Below are 19,258 nucleotides of genomic sequence, written 5' to 3' on the forward strand. Positions count from 1 at the left end.
GAACAGTAAGTACTGTATCCCTGCCCTGTTCACCCCCTAACCCTCTTTTCTTGGATCCTAACATTAACCTCCCTACCCCGCTGTATCCAAACCCTCCCCTTTTGGTGGCTAACCCTAACCCCTTAGTGCCTAACCCTAACCTCTCCCAGGTGGTGCCTAACAATAACCCCTCCCTGTCCGCTGCCTAACCCTAACCTTCACCCCCCGCAGCCTAACCCCAACTTCCCCTGTGTTGCCTAAACCTAACCCTCCCCCCATCGCAGTTAACCCGCCCCACTAAACTTAAGATCAGGATGCCGGCTGTCGGGATTCCCGTGCCGGTCTTCTGGCCGCGGTTCGGGATCCCGGCTGTAGGTTTACCAACTACATCCCGGTTTTATCATACAGATTAAAGACATCAAATATCTTATTATATAGAAATATATTATATAAAAATAAATTAAACAACAATAGATTTGGATTAAAATGGAAATACTTTGTAACAGTTCTACAATTGTAGAGATGTCCCCTGATTTATCCCTACTGCACCCACCCTTTTTCTATATTCTGTGAAATATTTAAGAAAATCAACACGGAAATGGCTTAAATACAACTAATATATTTATATCAGATGTGCCTACTCTCCTGGCATATCAGGGAGACTCTGGAATTTCGGGGAGTAGACAAATCACCCGCATGCCACCTACTCCCATTTTGAAATAAGTGGGACAGGGGGCTAAATTACGTGATTCTCATAATTCTAATCACAAGAGGCGCCAGGCCCTGCTCCCACATTGATGGCCTCCATCTCGCATGGAGAGGAACATTTGAAATTCGGTAAGTATTATGTACATTAAAAATAACTATCTTTAAAGCCATTACGATGAAACTGATAAAGAATGTTAAGAAAAAAAAGTCTGCTAACCACTTTCATTGTACTTGTATTACCAGACTGGTTGTGACTTGCCTGAACTTCACCTTTTGCAAAAGGTAATGTAAACTCTCCATGTACAAGCCCATTCTTTTCAAAGAAAATAACATCATGCTTGTTAGGCTTGTTCTGAGTAGTAGTGATCAGGCTGCCAGAAGGCCTTATGGGTTATAAAATAAAAGCAAGAGTAAATACAGCATCTGCATTTATTATAATTCAATAGGCTAATTAAGCAAAACGATTATTTGAAAACAATACACAGAACCACCATGTTTCAGACTTGCTTTGATCCAATATTGACAACCAAGGCAATTCGGCATTGTGTTCCATTGGAGTCCATCCATGCTGTTATTTATTTTAAAGTTGGTAATTTTTGTTTAGATTTTTGGTTTAACAAAAGAAACTGAAGGTGTCAAGGAAACCTTCTTATGGTAAAGGAAACAAATCTCTTATAGAAACGTGCACCTTCTGTCCAATAATATACCGTACATGGGGGGAGATGTATGAAAGGGAGATATGTGTAAAATTGGTAACTGCATAAGTTATGTGCTGCAGTTACCACTTCTCTGCAAGTAGTAATGCAGGAAAGTGACCAGAATGACAGAGGCGCTATGCGCCCCTCATTATCGGTGCCTCCATACATATATACAATGTTCTGACAACTGCAGCTATCGATTTCGACAGCTCCAGCTATCATTGCCACACCACACGTCGGAATATGCAGTCAGGGACTGGTGCTTACAAAAAACAATACTTATGTTTAATATATATATATATATATATATAATATATATATATATATATATGCAGCTAAGGTGCAGCACTCCCTTATAAAAAACCACACAGACCACCAGGGAAATAAAGGAACGTTTCAGTACTTTAAGTACTATCTTCAGCCATATGGCTGCACCTTAGCTGCATATTCAATCCTTTTTGTGCGGGCACCCCTGCAGGATATGTATCGGTTTTTGGAGTGCTGGACCTCTTGAACTGTATATATATATATATATATATATATATATATATATATATATATGTATATATATATATATATATATATGTGTGCGGCACTCAGAGCTATAGAAACCACAGAAACTACAACACAGCGGGTTGTATGCAATCCGCTGTGTTGTAGTTTCTGTGGTTTCTATAGCTGAGTGCCGCACCTATGTTTATTGTCATTACCTCTGGCTGTGAGGGCACCGGGCGCAGTTATTTCTGTACATGAGTGCCGGACCAGTGTGTTATATATATATATATATATATATATTAGGGATGTGCAGGCTCGGATTTACTCGGATCTCAAAACGGCATTTTATTGGCTATCGTCTATCATGTGTTTTGGATAGCCAATATAATAAATCCGAACTTGCGGTAAAGTGGCGATAAGAACCGAGTAAATCCGAGCCTGCACATCCCTAATATATATATATAAATTAGCCGTTAGTCCCGCTGGGGGTTTCTGCAAGCGCCAGTTAAAGCAGCCGCAAGAGGGAGAGTGGACTTCGCCAGCCAGGTGAGTTAACACTCTCCCTCTTCTGCAACTGCTTTTATAATGCATACCATCGGTACAGATGTCTCCTTATACATCTTTGCTGTAGTACTGCTAAAAAGCACCATTTGGCACGTCAGGTTTTTTGCCAAAAATGTGTCTAAGTTGCAATGTAATGTCACTACGACGCAAGAGCAGACTGTGCAGATTAATTTGATATACGACACTTGTATATCTGTGTGCGACAGAGCCCCTGAATCTGTATACGAAGTGCCACAATGTTGTGGCCGCAGCTTTTTTTCATTCCAAGTTGCATTGCGTTCATATACAGAGACTCAGGGGCACACAGATATACAAGTGTTGCATATAAAATTAATCAGCACAGGCTGCTGGTGTGTCAATCGTTTTACAATGAGACTTAGATGAATTTTCAGCAATAAAATAGAACACCCAACACTAGCAGAGTAGCATGGGACCTGGCGGCTCACTCACGCCAAGCAAGTCGCGCTGCGTGGTGTATTAAAGCTAGATGTATGAGGACACATCTGTAAGTGGTCCTGCTTCACCTCGATAATCGGCAATGCAGGACCATACTTTTAAATACCGTAAGCTGCCCCCTTCATACATCTCCTCAATGGTGTAATAACAGATTTATATGGGAATGCATATAAAAGGGGAGAACAGTGAAATCAGTATATAAGAAAAGTCAGTCAACTGGTGTCCATGCTGCAAGTTCTATGTAGGGAGTAGACAGTAGACTGCGCCATTCCTTCATATTTAGGGACATTTCCAATTAGACGCGAAAACGATACGTTTTTGCTTGTGCGATCTTTTTGCACCCTTCGCCCAAATGTGCCACTGTTCGCCGCTATCACATGTGCTGGTTTTCGCACAATTCTACTGCAAAAGGCGCAAAGCTGCATTCGGCCGAAAAATTCTCAATGTGTTATATGCGAAAAGTGCAGGTGAAATTGGGGAAATCTGCCTGTAACCCCAAATAAGTCAAACGAATGCCGCGTATCCACTAGACGATATAATGAATGATAACGATATCTTTATCGTTCATTACATCGTCCAGTGGATATGCATCAACAACCAGCGATGTGTGCTACTGCTGGTCATTAACGTCGCTCAAGAGCCTTAGGGTAATAGTGTAGAAGTGTATTAGTGACCATAATCAAAGGAATTTGGGATCTTAAATTGCATCAAATGGCTGTTATATGCAGTGGAAAAATAAATGAGGTAGTTAAATTGAGGGTACATTAAAATGGGTGCAAGTATATTTTTGTGTCATAAAAGTGCATCTGCTGCAGCCACCTGCAATGTTTAAAACACCTGTCCCATCCATACAGCCCCCCAAAATACCTGACCCACTACTTTAATCCCATTTTCCATCACTTATTTTTTTCACCCAAAAATTCACAAGTCATTATTGGCCAAATTAAGCTAATTTACATTTTTTTGGCTAATTTGTCATTGGGGGGATGTCTAAAGGGCTCTGCACCAAGTCCCCACATTTTTAGCCAAAAATAGGGATTTTGCAAACTTTTTCACCTGCACCGAGATGGTGGAAATAGTTTGCCAGTTTTTGTCTATGGAGATTTCGCAAGTACGAAAAGTATGGCAATCGATAGCGCGATACGCATTTCGCGCGAAAAGAACGCACATGTGAAAACTTAACGTGCAATTGTGACTTTTCGCGTCTAATTGGATATGGCCCTTACAGTGCTAATGCCTCCACGTGTAAACAAATTGGGCTGAAGGTGCTAAGATTGGGAAAGGCAAAACTGCCCATACCCTTGGGCCTGCACAGTGCAGAAAACTTACATTTAGCACACTCTCCCCCAGATAAGAAATGACAGTAATTGGTTAATTTTCCAAAACATGTAAGCAGGAGTGAATATCGGGGCCTGATGGAACACCAGCAAAAATTTGGGATGGAGAATTATATTAGCCAGGTTGACCTGACCAGTCATTGTCAAGTGAGCTTCATCCACGTGAGCTTTCTGCACTGCAGAAAAAGTCAATCTGAGGCTGAGCATTCAATTGCACATAATCCAAAGAGGCATATTTTCATATTAAGATGAATAAACTCACTTCCAGGACAGAGCCTGTTCCAAGCCTTCCACAGGTTCACTGGTAGACTGGAGGGAGAGCTCTCTGTTCCACACTCTGACCTTGCGGGAGCCTGTGCAGTGATCAAGAGAGAAGACAGAGCTGTCTTATTGTCCTATCAGACTGTAATCAGCAGCTGCACTAAATAACTAGAGACCAATATAGCCAGTTTCATGACAGACAAAATTATGGGATACAAGGTAATGAAAAGAAAAAACATAAACCCCAAACTGATCTTCAAAAAATAATAGAGTCCATTCTGTTACACCAATTGCAGTAAATAATCCTTAATATGACCTTGGCATACACTATGTTAACTGTGAATATTTGCTAATTCTAATGTATGTAAGCAAGAGGCAATCTTTCAGTATGGGTATTATGCACCTGAAAGTGAACTGCTAAGTATAATGTGTGTTTTTTTAACTATATGATTAGAATTTATTTATATGGCTTCACAAAGTGTCCTTAGCGCCGTACAGAGAAATTACACTAAAACACACAAAATAATATAAATGAAGCAGACAGTGCACGGGGGGGGAACGGAGAAATATGACTGATAATATACATTAGCAGTCAGTGATGCAGTGCCCTGGAGAGCAGACAGAGGGGATTGTGGCGCACTGGAGACCATGACAGTGTAGGGTGAGACACATAAGGGTTAAGAGTCCTGACAGTTGTGGCATATACAGTGTAGGGGAGACAGCTTTTAAACCTTGGAGAGAGATGAAGTGGAGGCAGATAAAGTACCAACCAATAAGCTTCTAAAGGCACACATCAACTAGACGATCAATTTGAACGATAACGATATCGTTCGATTGTTCAATAATCGTTTGAAAATCGTTTGTCGTTTCGACATCTATCATCGAACAATTATGTTGTACAACCTGACGATATCGTCAGGTTCAACATGTTTGCAGATGATTGATGTGCACTGATCTGCGACTGCTCGTTCAGTGTAGGCACATCACAGACAGACAAACGACTGCACGATTACAATGTCGTAATCATGCAGTCACTTGCCTATCGTCTAGTGGATGTGTGCCTTCACTGCCATTTTACAGGCTGTGCTTGAAAAACTACAGTGATTGGGTGGTAATTTATCTCTCTCCAAGATTTGATACATATCCCCCTAGGTGAGAGAATATTAATGTAACTTCTTAGTCAGAAAGTAAAGTTTACCTATACCAAATGGAAATATATTTAGGCATTTGGTAAATTAGACTCCTATAAACCTTCCAATGCCTTTTTCAATCCCCTGCTTTGGGAATAACAAGTCTAAATAGATCTATATCCAAACTAGACAATTATATAGGAAGTGAACAATCCCTGGTTATATGAAGTAAACTAGGTGTATGAATCAAACATTTGGGACTATGAGAAGCCAATGGATATGAATAATAAACCATTTACCCAAAGGGATAACCTAGTAATATAAGGAGGGATGTATTAAGATGTCCCTTTTCTCAGCACTTAGAGACATCCTGCATCACCGCTTATTGCAGCCATACAGGATGTTTTAGCGCTGCGTCAGAGTGGGCGCCATGTCCCCTATGGATTTTGAAGAAAAGGATTTAACCAGGTAAGAACATAAATCTCCTTTTCTTTCTTCTTCTCTCCATAGGGAACACAGGCTTTAAGACAGTAGAACGTCCCAAAGCTATCCCTCTAAGGGAGGAGCCCTCCCTTAGAGGGATAGCTTTGAGACGTTCAACTGTCTTAAAGCCGGTGTCCCGTATGGAGACAAGCTCCTGAGCTGAGCTGAAATCCCTTTGCCCAAAAGCCGCGTCTGCGTAAGCAAAGGTGTCAAATCAATAAAATTTTAGAGAAAGTATGGGCAGAGGACCACGTGGCCGCTTTACAAAGCTGCTCCACAGAGGAGCTATGTCAAGCTGCCCAAACTGGTGGAATGAGCGTTCACCACAGATGGGGCAGGAAGGTCCGCAGCACAGACGTGGCGGATGGTCAAATAGATCCATCTGGCTAAAGTCTGCTTCATAGCTGGCCAGCCCGGTTTGTGAAAGTCAAGAACAAAAAGGGACTCCGTCTTACGGAGATCTCTGGTCCTGTCAATGAATATACGGAGGGCCCTCACGACATCCAAAGTGGCCTCTTCTGGTGAAGAATCAGGTGCTTGAAAAAGGCAGGGACCTCGATTTCCTGGTTGATAGGAAACTGAGAAACTACCATAGGAAGGTAGCCCAATCGTGTCCGAAAAACGGCCCAGGCCAAGAGAAAGACCAAAAATAGAGAGCGACAAGACAGCGACAAGACAACGTGCTCAAACCCTCCAGGCCAATGCTATGGCAAGTAAGACAGTCTTCCATATAAGCCAATGAATATCCACAGAGTCCAAGGGCTCAAAGGGGGACGATTGAAGAGCCCGAAGCACCAAAGACAAGTTCCACAGAGCCACCAGAAAAACAAACGGGCTATACGTGGAGGACACTCTGTAGGGAAGACGTACATCAGGCATCAGAGAAATCTGTCTCTGGAAGAGGATAGAAAGGTCAGAAACCTGCACCTTCAAAGAAAAGAGACGGAGCTCCAAATCCAGACCTGCCCGCAGAAAGGAAGGGACTTGTGAAAGTCGAAATGAGCTGGGGTTAAAACCTGAGCTGCTTAGCTCATTGCTTTGAACACTTGGATGAGTAACCCTGGAACTTTTGCTATTTCCCTGCGGAAGAAAGGAGTGCAAATTAGATGTTCGCGACTTAGGGGCCGCTGCAGAAGAGAGGAAGGCTGTTTAAGATGCCACCAATAATGGCCACAATCGTCTCTAAATCCAGAGCGAAGAGAATGTCCCCTGAATATGGAAGAATCTCCAGGGTCTTACAGAGTCTGAGTCAGCGCGCCAGGAACAAAGCCACAGTCTATTGCTGCCTCTCTGAGATAATAAGCCGCCTCTCTGATGTGGTCCACTAAAGACAAAACTAGTTCCTATGGGTACCAGTGCTAAGGCCATCTTCAAGGGCGTTAGTATTAGCCACCCAAGCGAATGCTAGGGCTGGATGCGCAATGGCACCTACATGAGAATAAATCCCCTTAAAGGAAGACTCCAACTTCCTATCTGTCAGATTCTTAAGGGATGCCGTATTAGGAATAGAAAGGGTAGAGTTCTTGAGTAGGCGGCAATGTGAGCATCCACCAGAGGAGGAGACTCCCATTTGGCCCGATTCGCAGCAGAAAGTGGATAAAAGGAGGCAATGCGCTTAGAAACCTGTAAGTGATAATTTGGTTGAGCCCATGCTTCCACTAGAAGGTCCTCTAGCTGTGCAGAAGAAGAATTCTGCCAAAACCTTCTGATGTTTGAACACCGGAGTGCTAGCCTTAGGGGCCTGCTCAACATCCTTGATGCTGAAGACAACTTTAACTGCCTTAATCAGGGCTGCTACATCTACCTGAGGTAGGGAATCCTCCGGGATAGAAGAGGTCTCAGCATCTGAAGCATTGGACATAATGTCCTTGTGGACTGAGGAAACTTCAGATTCCGAATCATAACCTGACAGGGGAGTATAACGATTTTTCCTGGAGGGTCTTCTCTTGGAAGTACGGTCCTTGTTCAGCATCTGCTGGAAAAATTCTGACAACTGCGCTAACACCTGCACTGACTGTGAGAAGGACTGCATCCATGTGGCACTACAGCAGTCGGCTGTAAAGTACCTCGAGATGGTACAATTGGGAGCAGCTGGGCCCCTGTAAAGAAACCAACAAGGGGAGCAGGCTCGGGGGTTGCAAGTTTAATAACCAACTGCTACATTATCTGTGTGAGGGAGATAACCCAAACCGGTTCCTGGCTAGAAGTCATGGGCAACTGACCCTTCTGCTGCGAAACACTGGACACCGAGCTCATCATGTTATATATATTGTCCAGGCGCTAGTCAAAATAAATAATATTATTGTGGGATATTTTACCACATAAACATTTATGAAATGACAAGCAAATTCTGTGCACCGCAAAACAACTAAAACAATACACAATTAAAACAATGCAATCAAGCAATGGTTAATTTAATATGCAATGATTCTTTAAAACATTTGCGCAGAGTTGGTACCTCTTTAGAGGCAATATTATTTATTTTGACTAGCGCCAGGACAATATATATAACATTTGAATTATTTATCTATACCAGGATAGAGGGAACCCTTGGTAAAACCTTGTCCAGGTTTCTAACATTCTGAAAAAAGCCCATCATGGTCCGGAGCCTGAGGAGAAAGTACAGTGGTACACAATACAGGTGCACCCCCATCCCTGCATGCTTTGTCCTTGGAATACATGGTATAGCAATTGAGGGCAGTCTCCACACACAAAGCGAAGTAAACTATAGTGTGCAATAAAGGGGTAATGCAATGAATGTGACCTCACCACAATTAGTGGGGCTTCAGTAGGGAGTATTAACTGAACCCCACAACATTGAGCAATTTAAGTTATATGGACAAAATAAAGTCAGACAGAACAGTTACTGAGACAAGGAGACCTGATAAACACACATAAACATTCAATGCAAGTAAAAGTAAGCAGTAAATGTTCAACAATCCAAACCCCACTTGGCATGAAGGAGCTTTCTGTATAACCTGCCCGCTGAAGAGGAGGTATACAGGGTGCCCAGGAGCCCACTCTACTCTCCAGAGACTGGCTGCAGCATGCACTGTGGAAATTGTCCGCTCAGCAACTCTGTGTAGGAAGAGAGAGTAGTAGGGAAAACCCTACACTGAGAGGACGCACCAAGGGGTAGTGAAGGAACTAACAGGGGGAGTCTACCTCCCCCTTCTGACATTGACCTCCAAGGCAATTGGCGTCTCCTTAGAAATGCCCCAGTGTCCTGGTGGTCTAGCAGAGGTACCAGGTGGTCTGGACACCCGCTGTCAGCACCACCGGTGGTCTCCCATATTGGCGATGAAAGTTGCTTCCATGCGGCTTCCTGCAAACAGGGAGCCGCTCTTACCTGTACCTCTGCAGATTTTGGCTGCCGAGGGCCGGCCGAAGACGCTGACCCACTCACCAGCACTGCAGCCACCGGTGCAGGGGGTTGGTGGAGCAGCAGCGCAGGTGCCCGGCTGCCAATTCTTAAAGAATAAAAATAAAAGCATTAAAATAAAATAAAAGATAAGGTGGCTTAAAAGAGCCCCACCAAACTAAAAACTAGCCTGCTTGGGGCGGGGTATAGGGGAGAAGAAGCCTGGGCTGTTGGGAGAAATAAGTTAACTGTTTGGTGCCCGGACTCCTACTCCGGCCTATACCCACTGTCTAAAGCCTGTTTCCCCTGTGGCGATAAGAAAAAGTAGATACCTACAAATGTAAACAAACAGAAGATACAAGAAAGAAGAACAATGGAAATCCCAAGTAATTCAAGTGTATAGCACTCAGAAGAACAGACATATAGCATTTAGCACTATCCCTGGCCCTTATTGAAGCTGTTCTATTTGATTTTAACTGTTCAAAAGGTAGCAACCTTAATTCACCAAAACAAAAACTATTTCCTATTTAAAGAAAGTGCTATATTTTATCATCAAATAACTAAGTACTAGTTTAACAAAGGCAATCGGTCTACAGCAGAAATATTAATGTATTGGGTGTTTTCCTATCTTTGTCTCGCTGTCAGTAGGTACTGACATGAAAAATAGACACTCTCATTGATGGAGGTCATCATTCACTTCTTTGTCCAGAAACCTATTGGCATTATAACTATTCTTGGACTGTCATATCCTTATAAAGGAGACTGATCTTCCACCCGTCAGCATTGTACCCATCAGCATTACCTATGGCTAGTTTTCCTCTATATTAAAAGATGTCACAGCTACACAAGATCTCATCTGGATCTTTATCTGTTGGATGATCTAAAGGTCATCTCTCTATGCTTCCTGCCACCTGTATAGGATGTATAGAAATGTACTTTTTGGCATCACCAGGGCCGGTGCAAGGTTTTTCGGCACCCTAGGCAAAACTTTAGCCTACTGCCCCCCACCAATACCTACTTCTCAACTTCTCAGGGAAAAAGAGTGTTATAAGAAACGTGTGATTGCACACTATGACAAGGAAATTGTGGAACAGTAATATGGAGTCTATTTTAAGAAATTATTGCAGTTCGTAATTAAGTACAGCTTGTTTTCACTTGTTTACAAGCACAACTCAGGGCAGACACTGCGGAGAGAGAGACCAGTGTGCACTGTAGTGGTTGCTGTGGCTGGCTAGACCCGCACCACGGCTGCCAGTAGACTAGCATAGTCATAACACAATGTAATTTATTTAGTAAAGCACTTTTATCGGCTAGGTGCGGAGCCCTCCAGTGGCCAGCGCCCTTAGGCAGCTGCCTAATGGTGTCGCCGGCCCTGGGCATCACAAATTCATTTAGCCTGTTTCTGAACAGCCAGAACCCTACGCAATTTTGTAATATAACCGTCAGATGTTTTGTCAAACTCCTCAGCTAAATTACACCTTTCTTCCCATTTACAAAAACTGTTCCAAATGCAACTGTATAGAAAAGATAGCATTGCCCATGGTAACCACTCACTGCGTTTGCTATAATTGTATAAATTGTACTAGGAAAATACCAAACAGAATTTAGGTAGGGTGTATGGGCTACACCACCATTTCTACATTGTTACTAGTGGAACAATGTTTATGAATGTCTCCTATTGTGCTTGATTAGCTACAAAATGCATTATGTAACAAGCAGTTACACTCTCCTGGTTACATTACATTTAGAAGTGGTAAATTGTTTAAACTTAAGCAAAATGATTTGACATTTTGGACTTTTTACAGGTACAGACATTTTTACCTGTTTCAGGACAGATGGCAGTCACTGCAAAGAGTTGTCCATCCCCTCTCCAGGCAACACGAGGTCTTCGGTCATCCCAGGGCAAAGCCGGCTGAACAGTCTAGTAGGATATATAGATTATTATTATTGATGTAATCCACCTGTTAAATGACTCTTGATAGGAATCTAACATGACAAAAATGACATTGTGAAAGTTCCAATCTTTCATATTTGCTATAGTCTAAACTCCATAATAACAGAGCAATGATTAGAAATAATCATAATAGCAATAAGGCTTCCCTAACTTTAAATGCATCAGGCCTGAATCTGAAACACATGAATGTTAGGCCCATTTTGTCTAGTGAAAGCAAATATAGCAAATCAAGCATAGAGATGAAGATATTAGAGATGCAAAAAGCAAGAGAGATTAACCACTCGCCTGGCGTGATCGGCAGTGCGTTAACTTATATGGTCGCAAACAATGCGACTTTCAGTGGGCAGCTGTCAGAAGATAATCTTCCAGCAGCCGCCAATAGCAGAGGGACCTCCCGGCCCCTCTGCATCCTTGCACCCTGCCCCAGTGTCTGCCGTGCCGCAGATCACTACGCAGCAGTGAGAGCCCCCCCCCACTGCACAGCAGGACACCCCCCCACTACACAGCAGGACCCCCCCTCCCCCACTACATAGCAGGACTCCCCACCTGGCAGCTGCAGAGAGGAGCAGCTGCCAGGGAAATGTAAATTCACCACCCTCAGCACCCCAGTGTGTACATGGCGGCAACTTGGTGGAGCAGCCGATGGGAAAATGAAAGTCGCGAAGTTCCGATAATTCGATGACCGATATATACTAAAAATTATACTTTATTTTTTTTTTCTTAAATAAAATTGTGTTGAATAAATTTTACATAAATGTTCTTGACACAATTCATCATAGAAAAAACAACAATTTCGAAGCGTTTTTTTTTTTTTTTTCTTTGGGGGGGGGAATTGCCAGTTAAGTGGTTAAAAAACACAAATACAATATAATATACAAAGAGATGAAAGCAGAGAAATATACACATTACCATGCTCCACAATCTCTCTTCTAGTCCGCTCTCCTTTAATGACTCAACACCAGTAAAAGCACACAAGTAATGCAACATTAGGGAGACTTGTCAATTACTGGGCAGCTGACAGAGTCCATGTGACAACTACACCCAACATTTACCTTATGATTAAATTGGTTGAAAACTTTAGCTTGGAAATGGAAATGATGAATGTGATGTAAGTAATAGACTTAGTATATACTTTTGAGGGGAGAAAACACAAGTGCAACTAAGGGATAAGAATGCCATAGGGGCACTTTTGACCTATATCACCTTGGTTAGCTCCAAAAGTATTGGAGTAAAAATCATATACCTAAGTGGCAACACATGATAAAAGAATTAATAAATAGCAGAGGAATTACACATAACAGTACATCGGATACAATACTGTAACTAAATTACGATGATTAATGGGAATATGCAAAGTAATATCAGCTCTCAATGAGAGTTATCATAATGTCAGATATTAATGTTGTAATCAATAATTATGAAACTCTGGTAGGGGTGAATTTACAGTGACATCTCTATTCTGGGGCACATCATCCAACACCTGGATACATTTCAGATACAGTGCCTTGCAAAAGTATTCACCCCCTTGGCTTTTTACCTTTTTTGATACATTACAACCTGTAATTTTTTTTTTATCTGAATATTATGTGATGATCTGCACAAAATAGTCTAATTTGGTGAATTGAACTGAGAAAAATATATATAAAAAAGAATCTTTATAAATAAAATTCTGAAAATTGGCATGTACATATGTAATCACCCCCTTTGCTATGAAGCCCCTCAAAAGTTCTGCTGCAACCAATTACCTTCAGTAGTCACATAATTAGTGAAATGAAGTCCACCTGTGTGAAATCTAAGTGTCACATGATCTGTCAGTATAAACACACTTTTTCTGAAAGGCACCAGAGGCTGCAACACCACTAAGCAAGAGGCATCACACCATGAAGACTAAGGAGCTCTCCAAACAAGTCAGGGACAAAGTTGTTGAGAAGTACAATTTTGGGTTGGGTTATAAAAAAAAACATCCAAATCTTTAATGATCCCCCGAAGCACGATCAAATCCATCATCATTAAATGGAAAGAACATGGTACCACAACAAACCTGCCAAGAGAGGGCCGCCCACCAAAACTCACAGACCGGGCAAGAAGGGCATTAATCAGAGAGGCAGCACAGAGACCAAAAGGTAGCCCGAAGGAGCTGCAGAGTTCCACAGCAGAGACTGGTGTATCTGTGCATGTGACCACAATAAGCTAACACTCCATTGAGCTGGGGTTTATGGAAGAGTGATCAGAAAAAAGCCATTACTTAGTGATAAAAGTAAGAAGAAACTATTTGAGTTTGCCAAAAGGCATGTGGGCGACTCCCCAAATGTATGGAGGAAGGTGCTCTGGTCAGATGAGACTAAAATTGACCTTTTCGGCCACCAAGGAAAATGCTATGTCTGGCGCAAACCCAACACATCCCATCACCCCAAGAACACCATCCCCACAGTGAAACATGGTGGTGGCAGCATCATGTTGTGGGGATGTTATTCAGCCGCAGGGACTGGGAAACTGATTCGAGTCGAGGGAAACATGGATGGTGCTATATACAGGGATATTCTTGAGCAAAACCTGTTTCAGTCTGCCTGTGATTTGAGACTGGGACGGAGGTTCACCTTCCAGCAGGACAATGACCCGAAGCATACTGCTAAAGCAACACTCGAGTGGTTTAAGGGGAAACATTTAAATGTGTTGGAATGGCCTAGTCAAAGCCCAGATCTCAATCCAATTGAGAATCTGTGGTCAGACTTGAAGATTGCTGTTCACAAGCGGAAACCATCCAACATGAAGGAGCTGGAGCAGTTTTGCCTTAAGGATGGGCAAACTTCCCAGGGGCAAGATGTGGCAAGCTCATAGAGACTTATCCAAAGCGACTTGCAGCTGTAATTGCCGCAAAAGGTGGCTCGACAAAGTACTGACTTTAGGGGGGTGAATAGTTATGCACGCTGAAGTTTTCTGTTATGTTGTCCTAAATGTTGTTTGATTCACAATAAAAAAAAAAAAAAAACAACTTCACAGTTGTAGGCATGGTCTGTGAATGAAATGATGCACACCTTCAAATAATCCATTTTAATTCCAGGTTGTGAGGCAACAAAACAGGAAAAATACAAAGGGATGTGAATACCTTTGCAAGGCACTGTATATACAGAATAAAAACTTGGAAGAGTGTTTTTACATTTTTTTCATTCCAAAAATAAAAGTTTTCAGAGCTTTCCTTTGCGGATAGGGATCCTGTCAATATCCCAACAATCGGTATGCCGGTCCTGGAATCCCGATACTTATCAGACTCCCAGTGCCGGCATACCAACCGCTCGCATCTAAGGGAGGGGGGGGGAGAGGGTTAGGTTTAGGGTGCGGGGAGGGGGAGGGGGAGGTTAGGTTTAGGCACTAGGGGGGAGGTTAGGTTCAGGCATTGGGGAGGGAGGGGGTCAGGATCAGGGTAGGGAGAGGGGGAGGGTTAGGATACTGACCGACAAGTGTCGGTATCCTAACCCTGTCGGGATGCCGGCGTCGGGATCCCGAGCTCCGACATCCCCTACCTAACATATGCCAGAAGCATTTTACATTATTAGATACATTTTCATTTAATTACATTTATTACAAAACAAAGCAGGTTTATAATCTTTTCATATGCTTTCATTGTTGCGATGATACGCTACCTTTACTTTCTGTCGAGCTGCCTGTTTTCCTTCAGATCCATGGAACTGGGTCTCTTTATTGCCCCAACCAACCGTGATAAATTTTCCTATTGAAGTTCATAAAAAAGAAGGAAGATTCATGAGCTGCTTTCATGACTTGGAATTTTCAAAGGCTGGAGGATAGTCATCACAATGACTACAGAAACATTTTTTATCCAAAAGAAACCATAACTTAAGAACAACTTACCTTCCCCAAAGTCATCCTGGTGGATGGGTACTTCAGCAACTGGTTGAAAGTCTTTTGTCATCAAAATGAGGGTCTGCTGACCTACAAAAACAAAAAGAAGCTATAGGTTATGATAGTGTTGAATACTATATCCGAAACTTAAAAGAGATAAAAAAAATGCTTCATCAAACCCTGGATTCACATTTATTTAGCCATAATAGAGAAAATAGCACCAGCATGTATTAATCTCATAAAAGGAGACAATATTCTAGACCTCCAGAGGCCTATGCTCTTCTCACTCTTCTACCCAAAACTACTTTTTTATTTTATTTTTTAAATACGACCACAACTGTTTTCTTCCCGTCACCAAGAAATATGGTAATTAAACAGGAAAATCTATGTAGGGAAAAACAGAGAGCAAAAGATTTACATAGTAAATCTATATAATTAGTAGGGATGTGCAGGCTCGGATAGGTTCGAATTTGCACGCCGAGTTCGGATTTCTCCCTCCAAAAAACGGGACTCAGAAAGAGGCAAAACGTCATCTTGCATGGACAAACATCATCATTCCTGGACAAAAGTCCAGGAATGATGAAGTTTGTCCATGCAAGATGACGTTTTGCCTCTGAGTCCCATTTTTTGGAGGGAAAAATCCGAATTCGGCGTGCAAATTCGAACCTATCTGAGCCTGCACATCCCTAATAATTAGCGAGAAAGCGCGTCTGTCTGTCCTTTATGCACGGCCAGAGTTTTGGGCGTAGCTCCACCAAATTTTGCATGGTGGTGCAGTCTGACCAGGATTAGGTCTTTGCCTAGGTTTGAACTTCGTCAGGGCCACAACACTGTCACACAATCCCTAAAAATTGGGGCACTCTTAAATTACACAGGTTCCGGGGCAGGCTCCAGTGGAAATTGTCAGAAAGCTACAAAAGTATCCTTTTAACCTCAATCTGAGCAAACTTGATGACTCATGTAAATTCATATTAAAGCCAGAGCCACTGTGTTTGCATACAAGGGCATAACCAGAGGCGTCAACGGATCTGGTGACACCCGATGCGCACTCTGGATACCCCCTGCGCACAGTTGGAAAGGGAGCATAGCCTAAATAAAGGGGTGTGGCCCCACAGGGGATGCCGATAACACCACTCCAGGGGCAGCCCAGCATCATCGAAGATGCTGGGCTGCCCCTGGAGACTGGGTAGTCTGCACTGTCGGCTCAACTTATATGACAAGAGCTGGGTGCTGCAGGAGAATGTCACACTGCAGCACTCAGCTCCTGTCACTGCAGAGGATCCGGCATTTTGGTTTCACCGCCCCCCCCAGAGGGTTACACCCAGGTGCTGCCCGCAGTCCCCTCATGACGCCACTGGGCGTAACTAGAACTTTGTGGGTCACATAGCAAAATCATAAAAAAGCCCCCCTAGAGGTAAAAAAAAAAAAACACATTCATTTGCTCCCACACAGACTCCATTCAGGTTATGCCACACTGAGCCCATTCAGGTGATGCCAGACAGTAGTGCCCATTATACACATTATGTCATGCAGTAGTAGTGCTCCTTATACATTATGCCACACAGTAATGCCCTTTACAGATTATACCACATAACACATTCTTTCACGCAATAGAAGTGCCCCTTACACATCATGCCCCCCCCCCCAGCAACTCATCTCATCTCCCCGAGTTCCTCCAGCAGCCTCTCGATTCCCCCGGTGTGCCATCAGCAACCAGCAGGTGTAGATGCGCGGCCTGGTCACCAGCTAAGTACAGCTGGCACACCGGCAGGCAGCGGCAGACATGGACAGACAGCGCTGGCCGGCACCAAATCAACATTGCTGACACCTGGGGCCCCCTCATGGCTCTGACTGGACCGGCCAACCTTGTGTGTGTGACTGAGTGCAGGGGGAGCGGCGGGCCACAGAGGCAGCTCGGGCACCATAGTAGCCGAACCCCTTGGACCCATGATAGTTACGCCACTGTTTGCATGCATGTTAGCAAACAGTGGGGTCCTTTTCAGGATCAATGAAATGGGGTTATAGGCGAGGGCAATTTAAACAAATAAAAGCTGCAGGTGTACTTCAGGGTCCAGTCTTCATCCCGGGCAACGCCGGGTATCCCAGCTAGTAAATAAATGACAAAGTACATTTCTAGATCACATGCATCAAATATAGGTTGGTAAATAAGCTGAACAATAAAACACAAGACTACAATAACAATATGATTTAATAGATAAATTTAATTGAGGGTTGACGGGATTTTGTAACATAAAACAATGTCATATTTAGAAGTGCTTTGAACAAAACAGGTTGTGGAGAATAAAATGGCAGTGTTATCAGTAACATGAGAAAAATGGTCAAGGACCTAAATACTTTTCCAAGGTAATGTATAGAAAAGAGACTACTGAATTTGGCATATACCCATCGCAGCATATATACCTGTGATAAGAAGTACAAGCTCCTGGTCAGGGCTCCAACTCATAGTAATAATACCGTTATCCACGCTGCCAACACATTCCAACTGTAAGTAAAAACAAAATCATTTACACTGTTTGCAATAAATCTTGTACAAGCTACATAAAAACATTTTTGTGAAAGAGAGGAGACCGACAAATGTACACAGTGTTCTCTCCAGAATTTTTTAATTTTGCTGGGCAGCATTATGAGTCAGCCGGTGGGAGGGGGCTGAGATTGACAGGGTGGAAGGAGTGGCTGGTATGCTCCATCTGGCAGGGGTGGCTCAGAGCAGTGAGCTACAGTGTGATATGTCCAATAAGTGTTGATGCGCTGACGTTTCTATACGAAATGTCAGTTAAACACAACTTTCGCCAGTGTCACTGTGCCGGGCTGGCAGAGAAATTTTGCCAGATCGACTGCCAGAGAAATATAGTATGGGAACAACACTGGTACAACTATGAGGGTTCAAATTTCTGGAACATATTACTAGCATTATTAAAGATGTATTTCTATTGTGTTGAATGATAAAATATTAATGCAATTTTTTTTTATTCAAAGAATCCTGGGAATATGACAGGATTAAATCCCAAACCATAGGATTCAGGGCACTACAGAATAGAGCACATTCTCATACACTATAACTCCTTAAAACTCACATCACTCTGCAAGCCAATGATGAAAGACTGATGTAAAGGAGTTCAACTCCTGAGTACGCAAAATGCATAAAGCTGCAAGGCCACCTCCATTGTGTTACCATAGACAGAGAAGTACCAACTACTCATGTCAGTATTACCTACAGATGTGTCCTTGCTCATCTACTCAAAACGCCATGCAGCGCGATATGCCTGGTGCGAGAGAGCCAACAGGTCCAGTGCAACTCAGCTACCGATGCGACTAGGACGCACCAGGAGACAGTGTTGATTCATTTGATATGCGACACTTGTATATCCGCGTGCAACTGAATGTGTAAACAGAACTTGGATTGGAAAAAAGCTGCGGCTGTTACATTGTAGCACTTCGCATGCTGATTGAGAGACTCGGTCGCACACAGATATACAAGTGTCACATATCAAATTAATCAGCAGTCTCCTGAAGCGTCCTAGTCACATCATATTGCGAATTAGATGATGAGCGGGGTTGTTTGGCACGACTGGAGCAAAGACACGTTAGGACACATCTTTAAATCATCTTTAGTAAGGAAGACTTAGCCATCCACTGTACTATGATATCCTTGCAAAAAAATTAGATAAGGGGTTATATTTACTAAGCGTTGGCATTCTAAAGCCACCGGTTGTCTGCAGTTCTGGCCAAAGGATTTAAAAGGGGAAATAATAACTATTGCAAAACACGCATTGTTTTGCATTTAATGCTACTGCCATTTTAATTCACGCAGCCAGAGCCGTCACTTAGTAAATACACCCCAAAGTGTCAAGCTTGAATACTTAACTTGCCAACGCCATTTCCAGCAAGAAAATGGTCTTGAAAGTGAGGAACAACAAAGGAATCTAAAGGATAGATGAAAGGTGGAGCACAAT

At 42.8% G+C, this 19,258-nt stretch overlaps 1 protein-coding gene across 3 annotated transcripts in view; it reads right to left on the reverse strand.

The window, feature by feature from the left end:
- Positions 1-19,258, reverse strand: part of ELP1 (elongator acetyltransferase complex subunit 1) — a 120,895-nt gene that overhangs the window by 89,324 nt on the left and 12,313 nt on the right. For all 3 annotated transcript variants that reach the window (XM_088448384.1, XM_088448383.1, XM_088448385.1), the window contains exons 4-9: positions 17,706-17,787; positions 15,294-15,374; positions 15,068-15,153; positions 11,294-11,393; positions 4,500-4,590; positions 947-1,070 (exon numbers count right to left, since the gene is read on the reverse strand). In XM_088448384.1, coding sequence (XP_088304510.1) covers positions 947-1,070; positions 4,500-4,590; positions 11,294-11,393; positions 15,068-15,153; positions 15,294-15,374; positions 17,706-17,787 — 564 coding nt within the window. The remainder of the gene's footprint in view (positions 1-946; positions 1,071-4,499; positions 4,591-11,293; positions 11,394-15,067; positions 15,154-15,293; positions 15,375-17,705; positions 17,788-19,258) is intronic.

Source organism: Taudactylus pleione, unplaced genomic scaffold, assembly GCF_031769625.1.
Source record: "Taudactylus pleione unplaced genomic scaffold, aTauple2 ptg000454l, whole genome shotgun sequence".
Taxonomy (NCBI): domain Eukaryota; kingdom Metazoa; phylum Chordata; class Amphibia; order Anura; family Myobatrachidae; genus Taudactylus; species Taudactylus pleione.